This window comes from Cupressus sempervirens, chromosome 9 (assembly GCF_028749045.1).
Source record: "Cupressus sempervirens isolate cs-2001-9-10 chromosome 9, ASM2874904v1, whole genome shotgun sequence".
Taxonomy (NCBI): domain Eukaryota; kingdom Viridiplantae; phylum Streptophyta; class Pinopsida; order Cupressales; family Cupressaceae; genus Cupressus; species Cupressus sempervirens.
Window position 1 is genome coordinate 567288870 of NC_143126.1, and position 18509 is coordinate 567307378.

Below are 18509 nucleotides of genomic sequence, written 5' to 3' on the forward strand. Positions count from 1 at the left end.
ATAACCTACTGATAATGACAACGATTCAAACACTCACAAAATAAGGAATTTTCAGAACTAGACTCAAAGAATGCTTCAATACAAAAAAATTGATATGGGTACAACAACTTGAACCTCAAATGTAAATTCTAGAACAAGCCCCTCTAGAAAGTTTTACAAAAAGGGTGGCAATAAAATTATTAATGTAAATACTCCTATCTTAGGCATTAATGCAATCTTTTGTTCTTGAAAAGCAAATTCATTACAATGTGATTAACCACCTTTGACTACAAATAAACACTCATAATCCCTTCCAATATTATGTTATCAAGCCTATCACTTAGATATGCTATCCATTTAACTTACAACTATGCAGAACAAGAATATGGATACATAAAATTATAAATATCTGAGGAAAACTTACGTGAAATAAATTTTTGCACAATATCCGGCAAGTCCACTCAAAATAGCAAATACAACCCAAAAATCAGCTTGTGGCATTTCAAGAGAACTAATTAAAGCAACCTGCAAAATAGTTTTTTTTTAACTTAAACCTAGGAGTATCAGAGATCTTGGGTTAATAAAGGCAAATCTCAAACGGATACATAGATTTTACAATTTTATGAACTAGAATTCTTGAAGATATACCAAACCAATGACTGCCGAAATAAGAAACTTGATCCAGTCCATAGGCGTTAAGCTTGGATTTTTCTTCTCTGGCTGCACAAGCATCCTAAATGAAATTCTGTTGCACAAGAAAGATTATATATTCAAAACTGCAATGTAATTCATACCAGAACCAACTCCATGTCTGCCATTGGAATATTCTTAAAATGTTTAATATAAATACTCCGGTCTTCAGGTTGCAACTTCTCTTTATGGGACGCTGCTTTTCTGGAAAAGTAAATAAAAAAGACATATCAATGTGCCAATGTATAAACTCCTCGGGATGGTTGTTAACTTTCACATTTTTAAACAAAAGCATTGCCTTTCAACCAAAGTCGACAGATGTTGCTTGTGAGTTAAAGCTCCTAGTTACAGCCTACACTTCAACACCCTAAGTTTTTAAGATCAAAACTAATATGCATTTTGCAAGCTTTGCTTACATCAAGCAGAAAGAAATACAAATACAACAGATGCAGTCAATCTTTGTCATAGTCACTGGAAAATGTATGGATACACAAAATATGCTTTAAAGAAGAGAAGATATATTCATGACTCTCTTTAAGCTTCAAGTTAAAAAAATGTGTTACCTGTAAACAAGAATTATTCGTTCGAATGTTGGTTCTTGAATTGTGTTCTTGCTAAATAAATTCCGCAAGCTGGTGAAAGTTGCAAGCAAATCAGCCACATATGCTCATTGATCTTTTAAGATAATTTATATGAAAGCATTCCTTTGTTTTGCAATAATAAACTACATATAAGAACATCGTAAACCAAGACAAGCGGACTCGTCACTAGTATTTATCAGGACCTGAGCTCCATGTTCTCAATTCGGATGCGCTCAACGAACAATTCCTGGTCCTGGTCCCTCAAATTTTCAATTTCTCCATCTGTTCCTGTAGATTCTCTTCTACTTGCACTCCTCCGCCTTTTACTGAAGATATTTTTAAGTCTGTTCTTTAAAAATAAAATCTCATTAAAAAATAGAACATCCAACAACAATTCATGTCTGATAAAACTAAGTCCAATTGCCATTACAATACTTCAAAAGAACTCTATTCTGTTAAGAATTCTAATGAACTATGTTTGCTCTATAGCCTCCTGACCTAGTTATATGAAGAAGCCAATTCCAAGCTCGAGAAATAAGCATGTCCACCTTCTCCATGATAAAGTAATCAGTTGTTCTATCAATTCCAATGCCCCGGCGGAAAATAATATACTTCAAAACATAACCAGGATAAGCAGGTTGTTAGAGAATTAATTGTTTCACAATCATCAGTTACATGAGTCATGCTGCAGCTGTGATCCTTTATTACCCATTACTCAATTTTATATATGTAATTAAGGTGAAAAAATGCTTTACATTAAACCAAATTCGTGTTTCTAATAATTAAGTGAAAATCACAAAGAAGAAAGCCGAAAAAGAAAGCTTCCATGCCTTTCCGCTATTGTGCTCCCTTTTTTATATATGATCAGTAAGAAAGTAATCCAAGGGCAAGAATAACAATGATTAGAGGCAAACTTTTCACAACTATCATCAAAACTTAAAGACCTACTGAGACAAAGATGGATATTATGTATTTAACGGTAACAAAAGGTGTTTAATTAGAACAGTAGTTTGGAGAAGCCAAAACAAACATACACCAGCTTATTTGACAGAAAACTTATATGTTTCATTCGACTTCCAAAAGAATAACTTTTTGTGTCCAAAAACGATTTAAAGTTAACACAGTTGTAATATGTTAAAGATGTGTGCAAAACCAGATTCAGCTAATCATCTGAAAATGTTTGTGGGTTTGATAAGGAACACAGTGCAGTTATTGTAAACAGAAGAAATGAAAACTTTACAAAGCCTCCTTAAAAGTAAAGCTCTGTCAATTAGAACCTGGGTCATACAAAGTCAAAATACTAGATAATTCTACATAAGATTCACTGGACAATCCAATGCGTGTTACTCGAAAGTTAAAACAAAGTCAGAAACTCACTCCTCAAAGAATATAAGAATGGTATTTGCTTAGCAGCCTTCCATTACAATAACCAGTAAAATCAGTGCTACTGCTAACAGAACATCAAGTAGCAAAGTTTTGCTCAAATAGCCTTTCATGCCTCTTCACCAATTACTTTCAATCTTGTCCAGCATGCATTTTGATGATTAAAGTGTTACTGCAGCCTTCAGCATTAAATGAAAAGAAAAATTGTTTTGAAGGAAACTAAACATGGAAATCAATCTGTCGATTATACCATTATTCGTGCCTCGTAGCTGCACCCCTGCTGCTGCCAGCCTAACCTTGTCCTAAGCCTCCCCCCTTAATCCTCAAAGAGCTTCTAAGAAACTCATCAAATGCAAGGATGGCTAAAACTTGGCTGTAAATTTAGTAAACATGTAATTAATGTCCTCCCGACATGCAAGAAAGCTACTTTCTTCCCCATAAGAAAGCAACAGAAGACATAACTTTTCTACGTTGATACTATGATGCCCTTGGAAAGACAACTGGGACACCCTATGGTTTCCTTATGTTGTCCTTACGGTAATGCTGCTATGAGACATTAATACCGGTGCTTTCACCACTGCTCTGATTACTGTGCTTAATAAGCACTGGAAATTCTTACTCTAAACCCTCCACTTTTGATCACAAATTCGGCTACTAAACATGGACACTAATTGCACAATTCACCAGAATTGGGTGCTGATTCACAATGCTTGATATCATGCATGGGCTGCCAATACTTGCAGATCGTTTCCACTTCAAACCCTCGCCACAATTCTTCTTCAACAAACAAGTTATGCAATTAATCATGATGACCAATTTGAGTTGGAGCTACATTTTTATAATAATCAATCCAAGAGGCTTCACACACACACCAATGATAATAGCTTGTAAATGACACTTCTCACTTAAAATATAACTTGTCTTTTGGTTGCACAATTAAATTTAAATTAAATAGAAATAATGCTCATAGGTGTCATAATGCACTTTATTATAATGTCTCACAACTTAGGCTTATATTGTTATTTAACTAAGTATAACTTAATCAAATAACATCAATTGTAATCATAACTCATAATAGCCCATAAATCATCAAGCAAACCACTTAAATGTAGAAGCCAAATTGATCAGGTATAGCACCCAAGTGCCATGCCAAAAATGGAAACTAGCCAATACTGACTTACACTAATAGCAAGTTGACCACCAAAGGCCCTCAAATCAAAGTTGTAAGCTCACAAGGGTCGCAATGATGAGCCAACACTACCACACCCTCGACACCTGCTAAAAAGAGGACATCACAAGCATCCATACATGTGTGCTTGTCTTGGAAGTTGCTGCTGACTCAAAAATTAGGTCTAAGACAACAAATTAAGAAACAAATTTATAGGATTCATTAGTTAACTTGGATTTAATCTTTTGTGTTTCTTTATGCTAACCATTGGATTATACAACCATTTCTATTTGCATGTTAACTCTTTACAGTAATCTCCTTTTTGCATGCTAAAACCCTTCCACAACTTTTTATGAGGTGGGGGAGAAAGAACTATAGTGTAGTACAAATATTGCTACAATGAAACAAATAATCCCAGCCTGAAACTACACGACAGTAATGTGCTCATAATAGGTGCAGATAGCATACAAAACATAACAAAATGTAAATCTAGGACATGTAAGCCATCAATTAGAATGTGTGCTTTAAGAGCATGGTAGGGAAAGACTTTTGACCAACATATTCCTTCCAAAGGAGACCCCTATCAAGGTGTTGCTATCACCTTATATTGCAGCACCCAATCAAAATGACTCGACCCCTGCATCGCAACTAGACAAGCATAATTCTTTCAATCCTTTCAAATACTGAACTAGTTTGCTAGGAAACAAAAAAAATTATATTTAGATGCAAGGGTCATCCGTCCAAGTATAGCTGATATTCATTGTGGACCACCATCCATGCTAAGCAAAGAACATCAACTGGCAGACTGGATTTTGGCATGAACTCAAATTGAGACACAAAACCTCAACATATATACACACACACACACACATATATATATATATATATATATATATATAATCATTGTTGACCACCGTCCATGCTAAGCAAAGAACATCAACTGGCAGTTTGGATTTTGCCATTTTGGCATGTATTCAAATTGAGACACATAACCTACAATTCCTTCATGGCTGAGAATATATATTTATATTCCACTGATGTTGATAATATAACACAATATATTATCCTTCCTATTAGTAAGGTTAGTTTATATGAATCTACTTATCAGAGTTGATATTTAGGTTGTGGTAAAAATCCTTGTCAACACATCAATGCAACTTCTATTAGGAGACTATCTTATACACAAATTCCAGGGAAATATATGTGCACATTTTAAGACACAGCAAATGTCTTATCAATAAAAGTTCTTCATTAAATGACAATGACCTTGCAAGGACATTATAAGATGCAGTATTTTATGGGAGAATTCTGCGTTCACTACTTAATTATTATTAACAATGGTATATATGCCAAGTGGCTAGCATAACACTAGCACCATAAATTATAACCATGTTAGTTCTTTCCATTCGAATGAACTTTCAAATTTTAAAAAGATATACTACAAAAGGCATTTTGTGGGACCATCCTTCATTCCTGAACTTGCATATCATCAAAAAGAAATATACAAGGCACAATATTTGCTACAGCCACAACAATAAATCGTAACATAAGATCTTTTAGATACCTTGTTTGCAAATTCTGGAAGATTTTCATGTGGATTTTCCTGAAAAAATCTTGTCAGCAATCTGGAATCAATCTGCAGAATGAAGGAAAATAGAATTTAATCGAAAATCAGCATATGCACTCTAATGAGCTAGGAATCACCATTGATTAATGAAAGCCAACGAACAAATAGCTACAGGAGACAGAATTTGCACCTTAGACTCATTGACTGATATGGGGAGATTAAGAAGGTACTTTCCAGAACGTGCTACATCTGCTTCCTCATCACTCAATATCTTGAAATTGCTCTTCTCCATCACCTGATGAAAAACTTGGTTTAAGATGTGAAAATCATTTTCTGAGTTTGAATTACAATGTGATAACTGATAAGAACATAATAATCAGTAAGAATTATTATTCAATATGATTTAAGAAAGAGATAAATCAGATTAAATATTGTAGCTTTAGATTTAGCATAGCATAACAAATTTTATGTTATACACTCACACTTGTCTGTTGGCTATCTTAGAATTGTCATTGATGTCAAAATGGAATAATAGCAATACAATGTGAGTGAGATTTGTAGAGATAATAGCAAGTGGAGAAAAAGATATATCAAATACACACCAGCAGATTTATGCATGAAGAAGATATAGAAGATCGTTCAATATTGTAATGTCCCCACTTTCCGCTTAGGTTCGAAGGTTGTAACCTGTAACCATTTGTTAGTACAATATCGAAAATTGTATGTAGAACATATTAGCAATATTGGATTTAAGTAAATACTAATCTAAACACTACCCAAGCTACCCTTCCTAATCCTTCGGAAGAAATCCTTTCTCCAATCACCTAACCCTCTGATGAGAATTATATCTCGATTAGGTAATTGTCAGAGAAAGAGCCTCTCCCTTAGGCCTCTTTGGGATCTTTGGTAACACTACTTGGTAGAGATCCCACCTACCAAGTCTCTTATCTCCAACATATGCATATGTTTGACCACTAAAATATATGTTGTCTCTAAAGGATTCTCTATAAATCCTTCTCTAGAACCCAATTTGGAATTCCAACATTCAATCAAGAATGTCCTCTAATCTTTGAGTTCTCTTGTGAAAAACTCGACATCCATAACGGACATCCTCTACCAGGAATGTACTTCCTCTATATGAGAACTATAAGTTCCCCTCATTATTATATATCTATATAATTCATGTTTAGTTCTAACTTATAGATATCAAAGTTACATGCCTCTAATAGCCACTCCAGTCTGCAATTATATGCTCCTTTAGTTAATTTATTCTTTGTCTATTATTTTATCTTTCTATTATAAAATATAATTCTACAATCTAATTATCTTTAACTCTATGTCAACCTTTGTTATGTATTTTATTATTTAACTCGCTACATCTCACTAATTCTTATTTTGGTCCTCTTGTCTCTTATTTATTGTCTTCTCTTGATTCTTATCATTGTCTTCATAACTTGATGGCTTAGATTATCTTTCTTCTCTCTGTTCTTGATTCTTTTCTATTGAATAATATCCTCGTTGAAAAATCATTCTTGTATTTTATCACTTCATGTATTGTCTGAGTTCACTGCTTAGGATTTAAGGTGTTGTTGAATTCTTGTCTGAGGTTTGTATGTTAGATGCTGGTTGTAGTGTTGGGTCTGTTGGGTACTCCTCCCCCCCCCCCCGCCAAACACATTCTGTACTTCACAACTTTCTGTCTATCACTGGCAAGGTCGTCTTTTTGTTCTCTTTGTCTGACTTGCTTACTGTAATTGGTGTCATCCCTAAGTGTTCACGATATTTTATGACTTCCTTATTTCAGGCTCTGTCCATGTCTCCAATTGTTAGTCTTGTCTGTTGTTAATGTTATCCACGTTGGAGAGTTGTATGCTGCTCTTTGATGATTTCCTAAGGTTCGATTGTATTGTCCTATCATTTTTTCATGTCCCGTGTGATGTCTCGTTTACCATCAATGCTATTTCCTTGCTTATGATATGTTCAATGATATAAGCTTGTATTCACACCATGTGTTGGATGATCAGATTGTATTGATATTTGTCCACTTGGCTGGGTGCTCAGGAGCTTGTCATTCCTTCTAGATGTCTTGTCTGCATGTGGACGCTTGTTACCAAAGTTCGGCTGAGACTCTAACCCTCGCTATTCTGCTCTGATTGTTCCTCCATGCTGTTTCTTACGTGACTGGACAATACTCTCTGCTGAGCATAAAGAATGAACCATGTCCTCCCTTATATTCTGGCATATATCTTTCCATATATTTCTGCTTCCTTCAGCGTCTGGTCAATGATAGGATGTATGCTTTGACTCTTTTCTTCTGAGATTCTGAACGATGGTCCTTGACATCTGCATTGTTGGAAATGAAGGTTTTTGTTCTCTATGTTCAAAAATGATCTTCCCGCAATGATAATTGGTTCTGCTACCAGCAGTCTTTGATTTTATTGCAACTATATTTCTAAGTCACTTGACAGCAGACATATTTATAATTTCCAATTATAGATATACGTCTCTGCATTTCTGCTATGGTTCGATATAAACAGAAGTGTTTGATTTTGTTTTCTCTTCTTATTCATCGATAGTAATGACAGCTGCTTCCTTGTGCAAGGTATATCCTTATTCGCAGATGTTTTGCTCTATCCTCCTCCCTCCCTCTATCTTCCAATTGCTATGGTTATTTTATATATATTGAGTAGATGGAATGAAAAGACATGGTCTTTGGCCTTGACTAATTGTCTTCTTAATCCCAATAACTAATCCTGCATTTATCCTCTTATATTTTGTCACTATTAAAATACTGATATTTCATTTCTTATTAAGAGATCAGTTGTCTTCTACTTCATATTAATAAACTTATACCCTTATTATAATCATACGCTATGATTCTTTATATTGGTTAAGATTAATGTTATAAGTATGGATAAGGTCCCCGTAACATGTTATATATGCATTGAAATATATTAATTTGTATGGCTTTCTCGGGTCATGACAAACATGCAGATTTAAAAGAGGAGAATATGCATCATTTGAGTGGATAAGTATGGATAAGGTCCCCGTAACATGTTATATATACATTGAAATATATTAATTTGTATGGCTTTCTCGGGTCATGACAAACATGCAGATTTAAAAGAGGAGAATATGCATCATTTGAGTGGAACGGTTAAATGAAAAGAACAAAAAAAGTGTGGAGAGAATGTCGAAGCATATGCTGAATCGGATTTGACCAGATTTATAAAACAAAAAATGAGAGATCTATAATGGATATATATGCAAAAAGACAAGGATAGTGTATGGAAAAATTACACAAGTATGTGGGTATTAGAGTAATATGTCCATTGATATCTTTCTGTTTTTGTTTAATGGTCAATATTGTAGGTCTTGTGCATATTAGAATGTTCCTAATTCTTACAATGGTTTCATTGTGAAATCATCATCTCTTTGTAAACTATAAATGAATGTCTTGTTCATTCAGTTAATTCATTCAAATATTGTAGCAATTACCTTGTAATATGGTATCAGAGCAATGTTTAATTTTTTTCAATATAATTATATCAGACTGACCACCAGATTGACAGAGAGGACAAGATCTGTCACCTCTGCCCCCTTGGGGAGACGGAATCTAGGACTCATTTTATTTTCTAGTGTCCCATATACTACATGATCAGGAGGAGATTCTACTACTAGTTTAGAGTGTTGATCCCTTTCTTCATTTTCCGGATACATTGACCAGTGGTGCCTTTCACTTTATCTCTAGGAGGCCACACAACTTTGATATCACACTGTGCAGCTTTGGTTCCCATCCAGCCAAACTTCAGATCAGCTTCTCACCTCCTTTTTCACGCCTATGAGTTCCGTTTGGGGTTCAAAGCAGTCACTCGGCCTTCCTTCGGGTCACACCAAATTTGTGAGGCCTCGCAGTGGACACTCTCAACAACATTACCTTACTTTCAGCGGCATTCAAAGACGATCCACAGCACACCCTCGCCCCAAACCATATCCTTTGGTTCTAGGCTACTACATATCTGTGAGGAGTATTTGATCTTTCCTTGTTTTGTTCTTTTCTTTGTTGGTTGTTAGTTCTTTTCGTAGACACCATTTGGTGCCCCCGTTGTTGGTTGTTGCTTTGTTGTACTTTCATTCTCTCAGATCCTTGTGGTCTCTTGTTGGACATTAATAAATTTATCTTATCTTGAAATTATTAATTTCTAAATTTTTTTAAATCTCTTTGTTCATGACTAGGGTCTATTCTTTGTTTTTTTTCAAGTTGTTTTCTTGCTTGCAATTTGTGGGTATCAAAACAAAAACCTAAACCATCATTTCTCTATATCCAAAACCTGGCAATGACCATTTTTATAGAAATGCGACATTACAAAAATGTATCTTCGTATTTTTCCTTACCATTTCAAGTTAAATTTTCTTCTCAGCTTGTGTTCATTCATTTTAAAAGGCTTCTTTTGGCTACTTCTCAGAAAAACACGACCCTACTAGTGCTAATGTGATTTATCTTCATGTTTTTTCTCTGCTTGGTCATATTTCTCTACAATGATCATTTTTTCAAGGTTGTGTCAACTTCTTTCATGCCTCTAGTTGCAATTTTCTCTGCAAACCTATTTGGCAGCTTATTTCCTTTGTTCTTTTGGAGCTGACAACCATATTTGTGGTCAGGTTTTTTCAGACAAGTGCATTATAAAATTATGGATTGTCTCTGCATCACTTGGTTCACTCAACCAATACTGTGCTCATTTCTGTTGAACTATGATTTTTCCAAATTCCATAGCCGATTTCATCTCAGCCGGGACATTATTTTTATAGCCTATCTACTCTTTTATCAGAATTTTAGCTCTCCACTTTTAGAGACCTAGGTTGATTACCCTCCAAGGTAACAGGAACTAAAGCATAAGTACTAGAACAAGGTATTGAGTACAGATTTGTAAAGAACTCAAAAGCAACTTATGTATCCATTAATCATTGAGTGCAAGATTACATTTGCAATGCACATCATGCCCTTTCAGATGAAGAGGATTCATACATATAGTACCTAAGGGGGTGCGAGGCAAACTGTCACACCTGTATAACTTCCCTCAGTTGTGCCAAACTACCTAACTACCCAATTTCCCAATAACATCATCCCCCTCAAAATGAAAGTCGTCTCTGAACAACAAGATACAAAATGCACAAAAACATAAAATAGGGATGATGTTTTACATTCATACATCAAAGAAACTAATTAAGATAAAGTAGAAGTGGCATCCATGGAACTATGCTAGAGGGTTCAGCCTTGTTCGAGGGTGGTACACCTGTTGTGTGCAGACGTGCAAATCTGCTCATAGCTTTGAGTTCTCCTCCACTGCCCCCTTCAACATAACTATGACATCTTTTACTTCAGCCTCCTTCTGGTCAGGTGATACTCGGTCCTCAGTGAATTGTGCCTCTATGACAGACTTCTCCTATGTGAGCTGAACCAACTATATCTCTATCGCAATCTTATCCTATGTGACTACATCCAACTAAGCCAACAATGCCTTTCATTCCTTTTCCCACTATGCCTGTTGGGTGGTGACCTAGGTAGCAATCTCCTCCCGAGATCTCTTTACAGCCACCCTATCCGCCTCCGAGCATAGTAAGTGTCCTTATACACTTCCATTATCTCGTGTGTGATCCTCTCAATACGGCTACTCACTTCCACCGAATCCTCCTCAACAACCCATTCCACCATCATCTCAGGCATCTCAATCGTGAGCCAGCCTAGTGCCTCGAAGCAAGTATGGAAGGCTGAGGGGCATCTTGTCCGCACATATGACAATACCTTCCTCAAATCCTTCATCTTAGACTTTGCCCTAGATGCAACTCATTGACCTCGCTCAACCACATCAATAAGAGCATCAATATATGAAAAACCTTCCACATCATTTGAATCCTATGGGTGTTCCTCTACCTGTTTTGGCTCCTCTACGGTCTGCATCGTAGCCTCTCCAAAAGGACATCCTCTGGCTACATTGTCTATCATAGCTGCCTCGTGCTTCCCTTTTTCTGTATCACCCAACTTCAGTATTACTACCTCTCTCAGTATGGCACTGTCTACCGCCATTGCCTGAGGATGGGAACCCAACCTCATGGGAAACTGAATACAAGGTCCAAATGTCATGGGTGTGAGTTGGAACCACCACCTTAGGTATTTGCTAGCATGGCTCATTTCCTAACTCGACTCAGTGGAATGCTATCGAATTGGAATAGCTAGGCGTGCATCATCAATGGTCACCATGACATCAAAGTCAATTTCCTCAAGTCGGATCTACAGCTCCTGCGATGTGTCGCCTTCTATCTCTCAGATCTCCATCTCCCCGACCTCCTGAGGTATATCTATAGATGCTCCTCCCACTGGAAATATGTTAACTAGAGGCATCTCACTCTCCCTCCTGTACTACCACCATAGCTTCATCTCCTAAAGTTTTTGTCTCGGTTGCCTCTGTGGGAACCGTTCACCATTGTCTCAATCTCGACAACCATGGAAACTCTCTCTGTTGTTATAGTTGGTGGAATCATAATCACTAGTGCCAGATTCTGGCCAAACACAGGAATGGGGAGCATGCTAATCATAGACAACAAGTGTGCCAAAATCCCGTTTTTTAGGTCTATCTTAAATTTTGATCACATATTCTTCGTGGTCTTTTTACTAAGTTTTTTTAATCTTTGCTCATTTTTGGGGACTTTTGGAATGCTTGCATAGGGATTTATGTTTGTAATTTTGTTGCTCAATATCAAAACCAGTGCATGTTTTCTATCTTAGATCTGTTCATTTCGCAATTTGACAAGTTGAACAAATTATGCCTTGATATTTGTGCTATCATTTGATCAACCACCTTTGACCTCTATCTTTTATGATGGCATCTTTGACGAATATTTTGCTTGAGGGAAATCTGAAATTCAACGAGGGAAACAACAATACCTAGAAGCAGCATATGACAATGATCTTCGAATATGGATGTCTGAGAAAGTTTTTTGGGGCAAGACCGATCGTCTCACAAATGAAGGCAAGGAGCAAGCCAAATTTGATGAGCAAAATTGAGTTGTTAAGCTCATCAAACTCTCAATCACTAATGATCAATTCCCACAAGATTCTTTTGGCATAACAATCGTAGAAATTTGGTTGCATCTAAAAGGTTTGCATGAAACCTTTGATTAGAGTCATGTGTACTTCTTAAATAGCATGCTCTTTATGATCATGATGGATGGACATATCTCCATTCAAGATCCACTCAATAAAATCAAGGACATTCGAGATCAATTAGAAGCAAATAGATGCAAAATGGAAGAAGACATGGTTGTGATCACCTTGAAAATTCTATTGTCTTCCCATGAGCACTTTGTTGAAACTCTCACTTCAACTAATGTTGAATTGAGCTTTTTTGAGCTTTGCACAATGCACTTACAACAAGATCACTAGAAACAACAATTCGGCAATAGTACCAATTCATCTCCAGAGAACAGGTTGCCATAGCCAACTCTCCATCTTCTCAATCTTCTCGTCAGACTCTACTCCGACAACAAAAGGTTCGACGAAGAACATTCAATACAACTACTGCCATAAGTTTAGTTATATGAAACTTAAGTGTCGCAAATGTGTGGCTACTCGGACCAAGAAAAGTGATTCAAAGCATAAAGAAAATGTAGCAGAGCAAGTCTACCATTTACGCCTTCATGGCTAAAAGATCTCCAGACCAATCTGAAATCTTCCCTCAGGTATATTAGTTCAAGTGCCTCACATCACTTAACTCATCATTGGGATTGGTTCACAAACTTGCAACCATTTTTTTGGAAGGGGAGAGTACACCATTGTTGGCAAGGGCAATATCTAGATTCAATTTGGTGGGAGGAAATTGCTTTTCCTCAATGTGAATTATGTTCTAGGAATGGAATTCAACCTTCTCTTAATGAGTCAAGTTATGAAACATTCTCCTCATCTAGACATGACCTTTAGTTCACATTAGTACAGCATCATTGATTGAGAGGCTTAGTCACTATTGTTCTAGGTCTTAAGGATCATGACCAATTCAGACTTATTAACTATGGTGATTCTCAAGAGCTTGCCATGGTAGCTAGTCTCTCCTCTGTTAGTACACTCTGGCATCAGTGGTATGGACACTAAAATGTGCATTATCCCTCTCATCTTGTTAGACAATATATTATCATTGGGCTGCCAAAGATCCAAATTCAAGATCTTGGAGTTTGTGGGGCATGCCAAGTTAGGAAGCAACATCAAACTCCATTTTCAGATGGCAATTCCTAGAGAGCTTCTAAGATATTACAATTAGACTATGTTGATATCCGAGGACTATAGCTATTCCTATTACTGGATCCAGGTATTTTATATTTTTTGTTGTTGATTTCAATCATAAAATGTGGGTGCATTTTTTCATAAAAAATTAGGTGTTAATTTTCTTTCAAAAGTTCAAAGCATCTATTGAAAGAGTCTAGTCAATATATTCTTACTCTTAGAACTAAGAACAAACAATGGGGGAGAATTTTATTCTTCTGACTTCTCTCATTTTTGGTACCATGGCATGAAGCGCCAATCAAAAACATCCTACACCCCTTAGCAAAATGGTGTCGTTGAGTGGCAAAACTAAACAATCACCAAAATGGCCTGATCTATGCTTGAACACAAGAGTGTTCCAAAAAAATTTTGGGCTGAAGCTATCAGCACTAGTCTATCACTTCAATTACTCTCCTACAATGGTTGTCAAGAAGAAGACTCTAGAAAGGCTTGATCAACCATAAGCCTAGAATTGGTCATCTCAAATTTTTTGGCTACATTGTTTCTATTTGGATTCTGAATGCTAAAGACACTAAGTTGGAAAAAGAAAGTCAAAAACTTCTACTAACTAGGTACAATAATAATCATAAGGCCTAACGACTACTTGATATCAAGAGTCAAGACACATCACCTCATCTGCAGTCGTTATATGGTTTTTGACAATAAACAAGGGTCATTTCAGCTATCTCCTCCAATTATGGATTCAAAGGATCAGCCTCTCAAGGCTCAAGACTTGGGTGTTTGTCTTCAAGACTTGGGTGTTTGTCTTCCATTACATCCACCTAATGAGAGGGATCTAACTATTCCAATTCCTGAACCTTCACTAATTCCTTTTCCTATAGGATCCACTAGACATCAAGTTGTACCACTTGCCTTTCCTCGAGATAAATCTAACCTTCTATTTGGTGAAATTGATCCTTTTGTACCTCATAATTCTAATGTTGGCACTTCTACTCTCTGGCCTAAATGGTGAGCTAAGACAATTGCCAATCTTAATGATGATAAGCTGATCGAGGGTAGAATTGCTCGAAAGAAGAGTAAACATGTTGATTCTATAATTTTTTTCTCTCATGGTCAACATTCATAGTAGCCTCAAACATACACAGAGGAAAAAGTGATGCCTAAGTGGGAAGAAGCTATGCAAACTAAGTGTCATAGCTTATTGAAGAATAACACTTGGGTTATGTTAGATCTTCCACCTGGGAAGAAACACATTGGATGAAAATGGATCTATAAGGTCAAATACAAGGTTGATGATATTTTGAATAAGTACAAGACTCATCTTGTTTCCAATGGCTTCTCTAAGTGTAAGGAATTGATTACGAGGACATCTTTGGCAGCCCAGTGTGTCTAGAATGTCCATCAAAGAGATGTCAAGAGTGCCTTCCTAAATGGTGAGTTACAGGAAGAGGTCTACATGACGCAGACTCCTGGATTCAAGGTTGCCAATAATAAACATCAAGTCCTCAAATTGGTGAAAACACTTTGTGGCCTAAACTAGTTTTCTTGCATGGTGCATGAAAAATGATAAGTACCTTACGGATTAGTGTTTCTAGAGGAGTCCTTTTGACTCAAATCTATATCTCAAGACCACTAACGATGATATCATCATTTTGGTTATATATGTTGATGATATGATAATCACTGACAGATTGTCATTTTTTATTCAAAGAATCAAACAGATTTTATGCCAATCTTTGACATGACCGGCCTTGGGCTTCTCCACTACTAATTAGGTGTCAAGGATTGGCCACAGTCTCATGGCATCTTCCTCTCTTGGTTTAAGTATGCACGTGCTTTGCTAGATAAATTCAAAAATGTAAGATTACGAACCTACACCAACACCTGCGGAGTTTGGTCTGAAGTTGTCCTCTATGGATGAACTAAAGATCCCGACCTCATTGGTTACACATATTTAGATCAGGGAGGCATTGGTGATGACCAAAAGTCCACTTCTAAGTATTTTTTCGATTTGGGCACAGGTGTTGTCCCTTAGACTAGTAAGAAGCAGCAGGTTGTATCTCTTTTCTTAATGCAAGCTGAGCATCAAAGAATTGACAAAGTTGCTTGTGAGGTAGTTTGGCTTTGTAGGACGATATTAGACATCCATATGTCTCAAGCAAGCCCTTCACCCTTCTTCTATGACAATCAAGGTGTGCTCATACTTGCTAAAAATCCAGTCTTCCATGAGCAAACCAAGCATATTGATCTTCATTATCACTTCATTCACTAGCTAGTTGAAGAAGGATTGGTGGATTTACAGTGTGTTCCTACAACAAACTAGACTGCAAATATTCCAACCAAGTGCCTACTTCCAAATAAGTTTGTTAAGTTTAGTGGGCTCCTTGGTGTATTAGACAATTGACCGTGGGGGGATGGGGGTATTAGAATAATATCTCCATTGATAAATTTATATTTTTGTTAAATGGTCAATATTATAAATCTTGTACATATTAGAATGTTTATAATTCTTATGATTGTTACATTATGGAAACATCATCTCTTTGTAAACTATAAATGAACAAGATTGTTCATTTATTTAATTCATTCAAATATTTTACCAATTACATGTGTAGTAGTGGGAACATACAAAATATACAAGCATGTATTGAATCAATCTTGAGTGGATCCATAAAACATAAAAAAGATATTTATATTGGATATGTGAAAAGATAAGCAGGCTATATGGAAAGAATAAGAAAGTGTCTAAACATACTATATTTATATTTGACAAAGTATACAAGCACGTGTTGAATCATATTTAAGCAAATTTAAACATAAATAAAACATCTCTAATGGATATATATGTACAAAAATGAGGAAAATATATGAAAAGAATAAGCAAGTTTGTGAGAACATTCAAGAATATTTATATTATTGTTAATGAGAAGAGGAGAATCATAGAGTAAAAATATAAAGGAGACCATAAGGTCCATATCCTCTGTATAAGCAACATTCATAAGGTGGAACTTAGTTTGGAAGCTGTTGCTTCCTAAAGCAAAGATTTGAGTCTCTTGCTAAGGTGGTGCTTAGTTGTTGGGGTTGGTGCCTATAGTAGGTTGGTGCCTACAAATTGGATTGGTGTTTACATGGGGTTGGTGCCTACAAATTGGATTGGTGCCTATGATGGGTCGGTGCCTACGCATTACATCAGATTGGTGTCTCTAGTGGGTTGGTGCCTACAAATCAGATTAGTGTTTAAGAGTGGAATAGTGTCTCCTATAAATCTGTGTGTACAAAGTTTGTGAAAGGACTTATACATGCAATGTCTTGCCATAGTTTTCTATCCCATAAGGATTTGCATGTATTTGTGTTCTTCTTGTTATTGTAATTGTGCGATTAAAGCTTTTGTGATTGTTTAGTTGAAAATGTAAACAATTGTATTATATTGATTCACACCCTCCCTCCCAACACCGTCGATATAATCATGTGCTCATCATGGTCAATTTCACATTTTGTTTTGTCATACTTAGCTCATAAATGAGTTCATAGATGTGCTCCAAATATAAATGCATTTTTATGAACATATTTAGTTTTCAGTAACTATTTGTGTCTGATACAAGTAGTGGTTAAACTTAGTTGTTCAAACAACCCATCTTCGCAACACTCTTCTAGTTATCTCATGTTTAGGCACATGTCCAATGAGATCTCTAATATTTTCCCTATTTGTCATTGTTCTTTTTGGAGAACCTATCTTTTGAGTACATGTTGTGTTATATAGATAAAGCTTCACATGCTCTATTTTTACTCCACCGATTTTTAAAATTTTCATGCATTTTCTATCACAAAAATGAACTATATGTTTGTACCATATGAGCTGAAGAATTAGAAGGAGAATCTTTCCAAATAAAAAAAAGGAAAGCAAGCATTTGGACCTATGCCACAACAGGCAGAGAGAAATCTTTATAGAAACATGTTCACTTAGTTTTACAATCACACCTGTATTGCATTCTTGGCATTGCTACCACAAGTATTTGGGTTAGACAAACCAAATATAAGACAATCGTAGCCTTTAAAACTAAATCCGTGAGGCTAGTGCCAAGAGTATAAAGCTTATCTTATCAAGTCCAGCTTAGCTATCACTAATTGTACTATATCACTCGGTTTTATGTCGCTTGCACCTTGCACATCCTCCCTCCATGTCCCCTTTCATATGAATTGTTCTCCCTTCTATATCTCATATCTGAGAAATTAACAACTCTTCATTTCATGTCATTTAATCATTTATTAAACTTAATTATATTTTGGTTATATTTTTTTAATACTTTAATCAAAGTTGAAAAAATCACCAAAAGCAAATACTCGCCAAGGCTCAAAGAAATCTTAGCAAAAAACGTAATTTAAAAATTTGCTTAAATTTTATTAGAAATACATTTTTTTGCAAAATTCAATGAGATGCATCCAATGAGTGAATAAATGAGTATACAAAATAAACAAGCTAAGTCTAGATGCATTTGATTGCTTTTAATGCAAATTGGGTTCAAAATGGCATCTTGCAATGGAATGCTAATGGCCAGTAGCCTGATAATCTAAAGCTAAGTACTTATTATTTCATACAAGAAATGAGGTGAAACCTGTGACATAGGTCTAAAGCATTATTAAAATAGAAAATTGCTTTTGTAAAACTATAAGTAAAGACAACATCAAAACAATTTAATACTTCCTCTTCCTAGCTCTATAAAAGCAAAGGGAGAGGTAGAAAGTCTAGTTCTAAAAGTCCATTGTGGCAACGCCTCATTGCACGGCACGATTGGTCGTGGCTCGACCTTTGTTCTAGATGTAGATGTTGCTATCACTAGCAATAACTCCTACCTCCTCACCCTCCTCAAT

At 36.0% G+C, this 18509-nt stretch overlaps 1 protein-coding gene across 1 annotated transcript in view; it reads right to left on the reverse strand.

Moving 5' to 3' along the window:
- Nucleotides 1-18509, reverse strand: part of LOC149539927 (aminopeptidase (DUF3754)) — a 148649-nt gene that overhangs the window by 84746 nt on the left and 45394 nt on the right. The window contains exons 4-11 of the mRNA XM_089801138.1: nucleotides 5559-5663; nucleotides 5366-5437; nucleotides 1749-1861; nucleotides 1454-1594; nucleotides 1233-1301; nucleotides 774-873; nucleotides 628-699; nucleotides 404-504 (exon numbers count right to left, since the gene is read on the reverse strand). Of these exons, the coding sequence (XP_089657264.1) occupies nucleotides 404-504; nucleotides 628-699; nucleotides 774-873; nucleotides 1233-1301; nucleotides 1454-1594; nucleotides 1749-1861; nucleotides 5366-5437; nucleotides 5559-5663 (773 nt within the window). The remainder of the gene's footprint in view (nucleotides 1-403; nucleotides 505-627; nucleotides 700-773; nucleotides 874-1232; nucleotides 1302-1453; nucleotides 1595-1748; nucleotides 1862-5365; nucleotides 5438-5558; nucleotides 5664-18509) is intronic.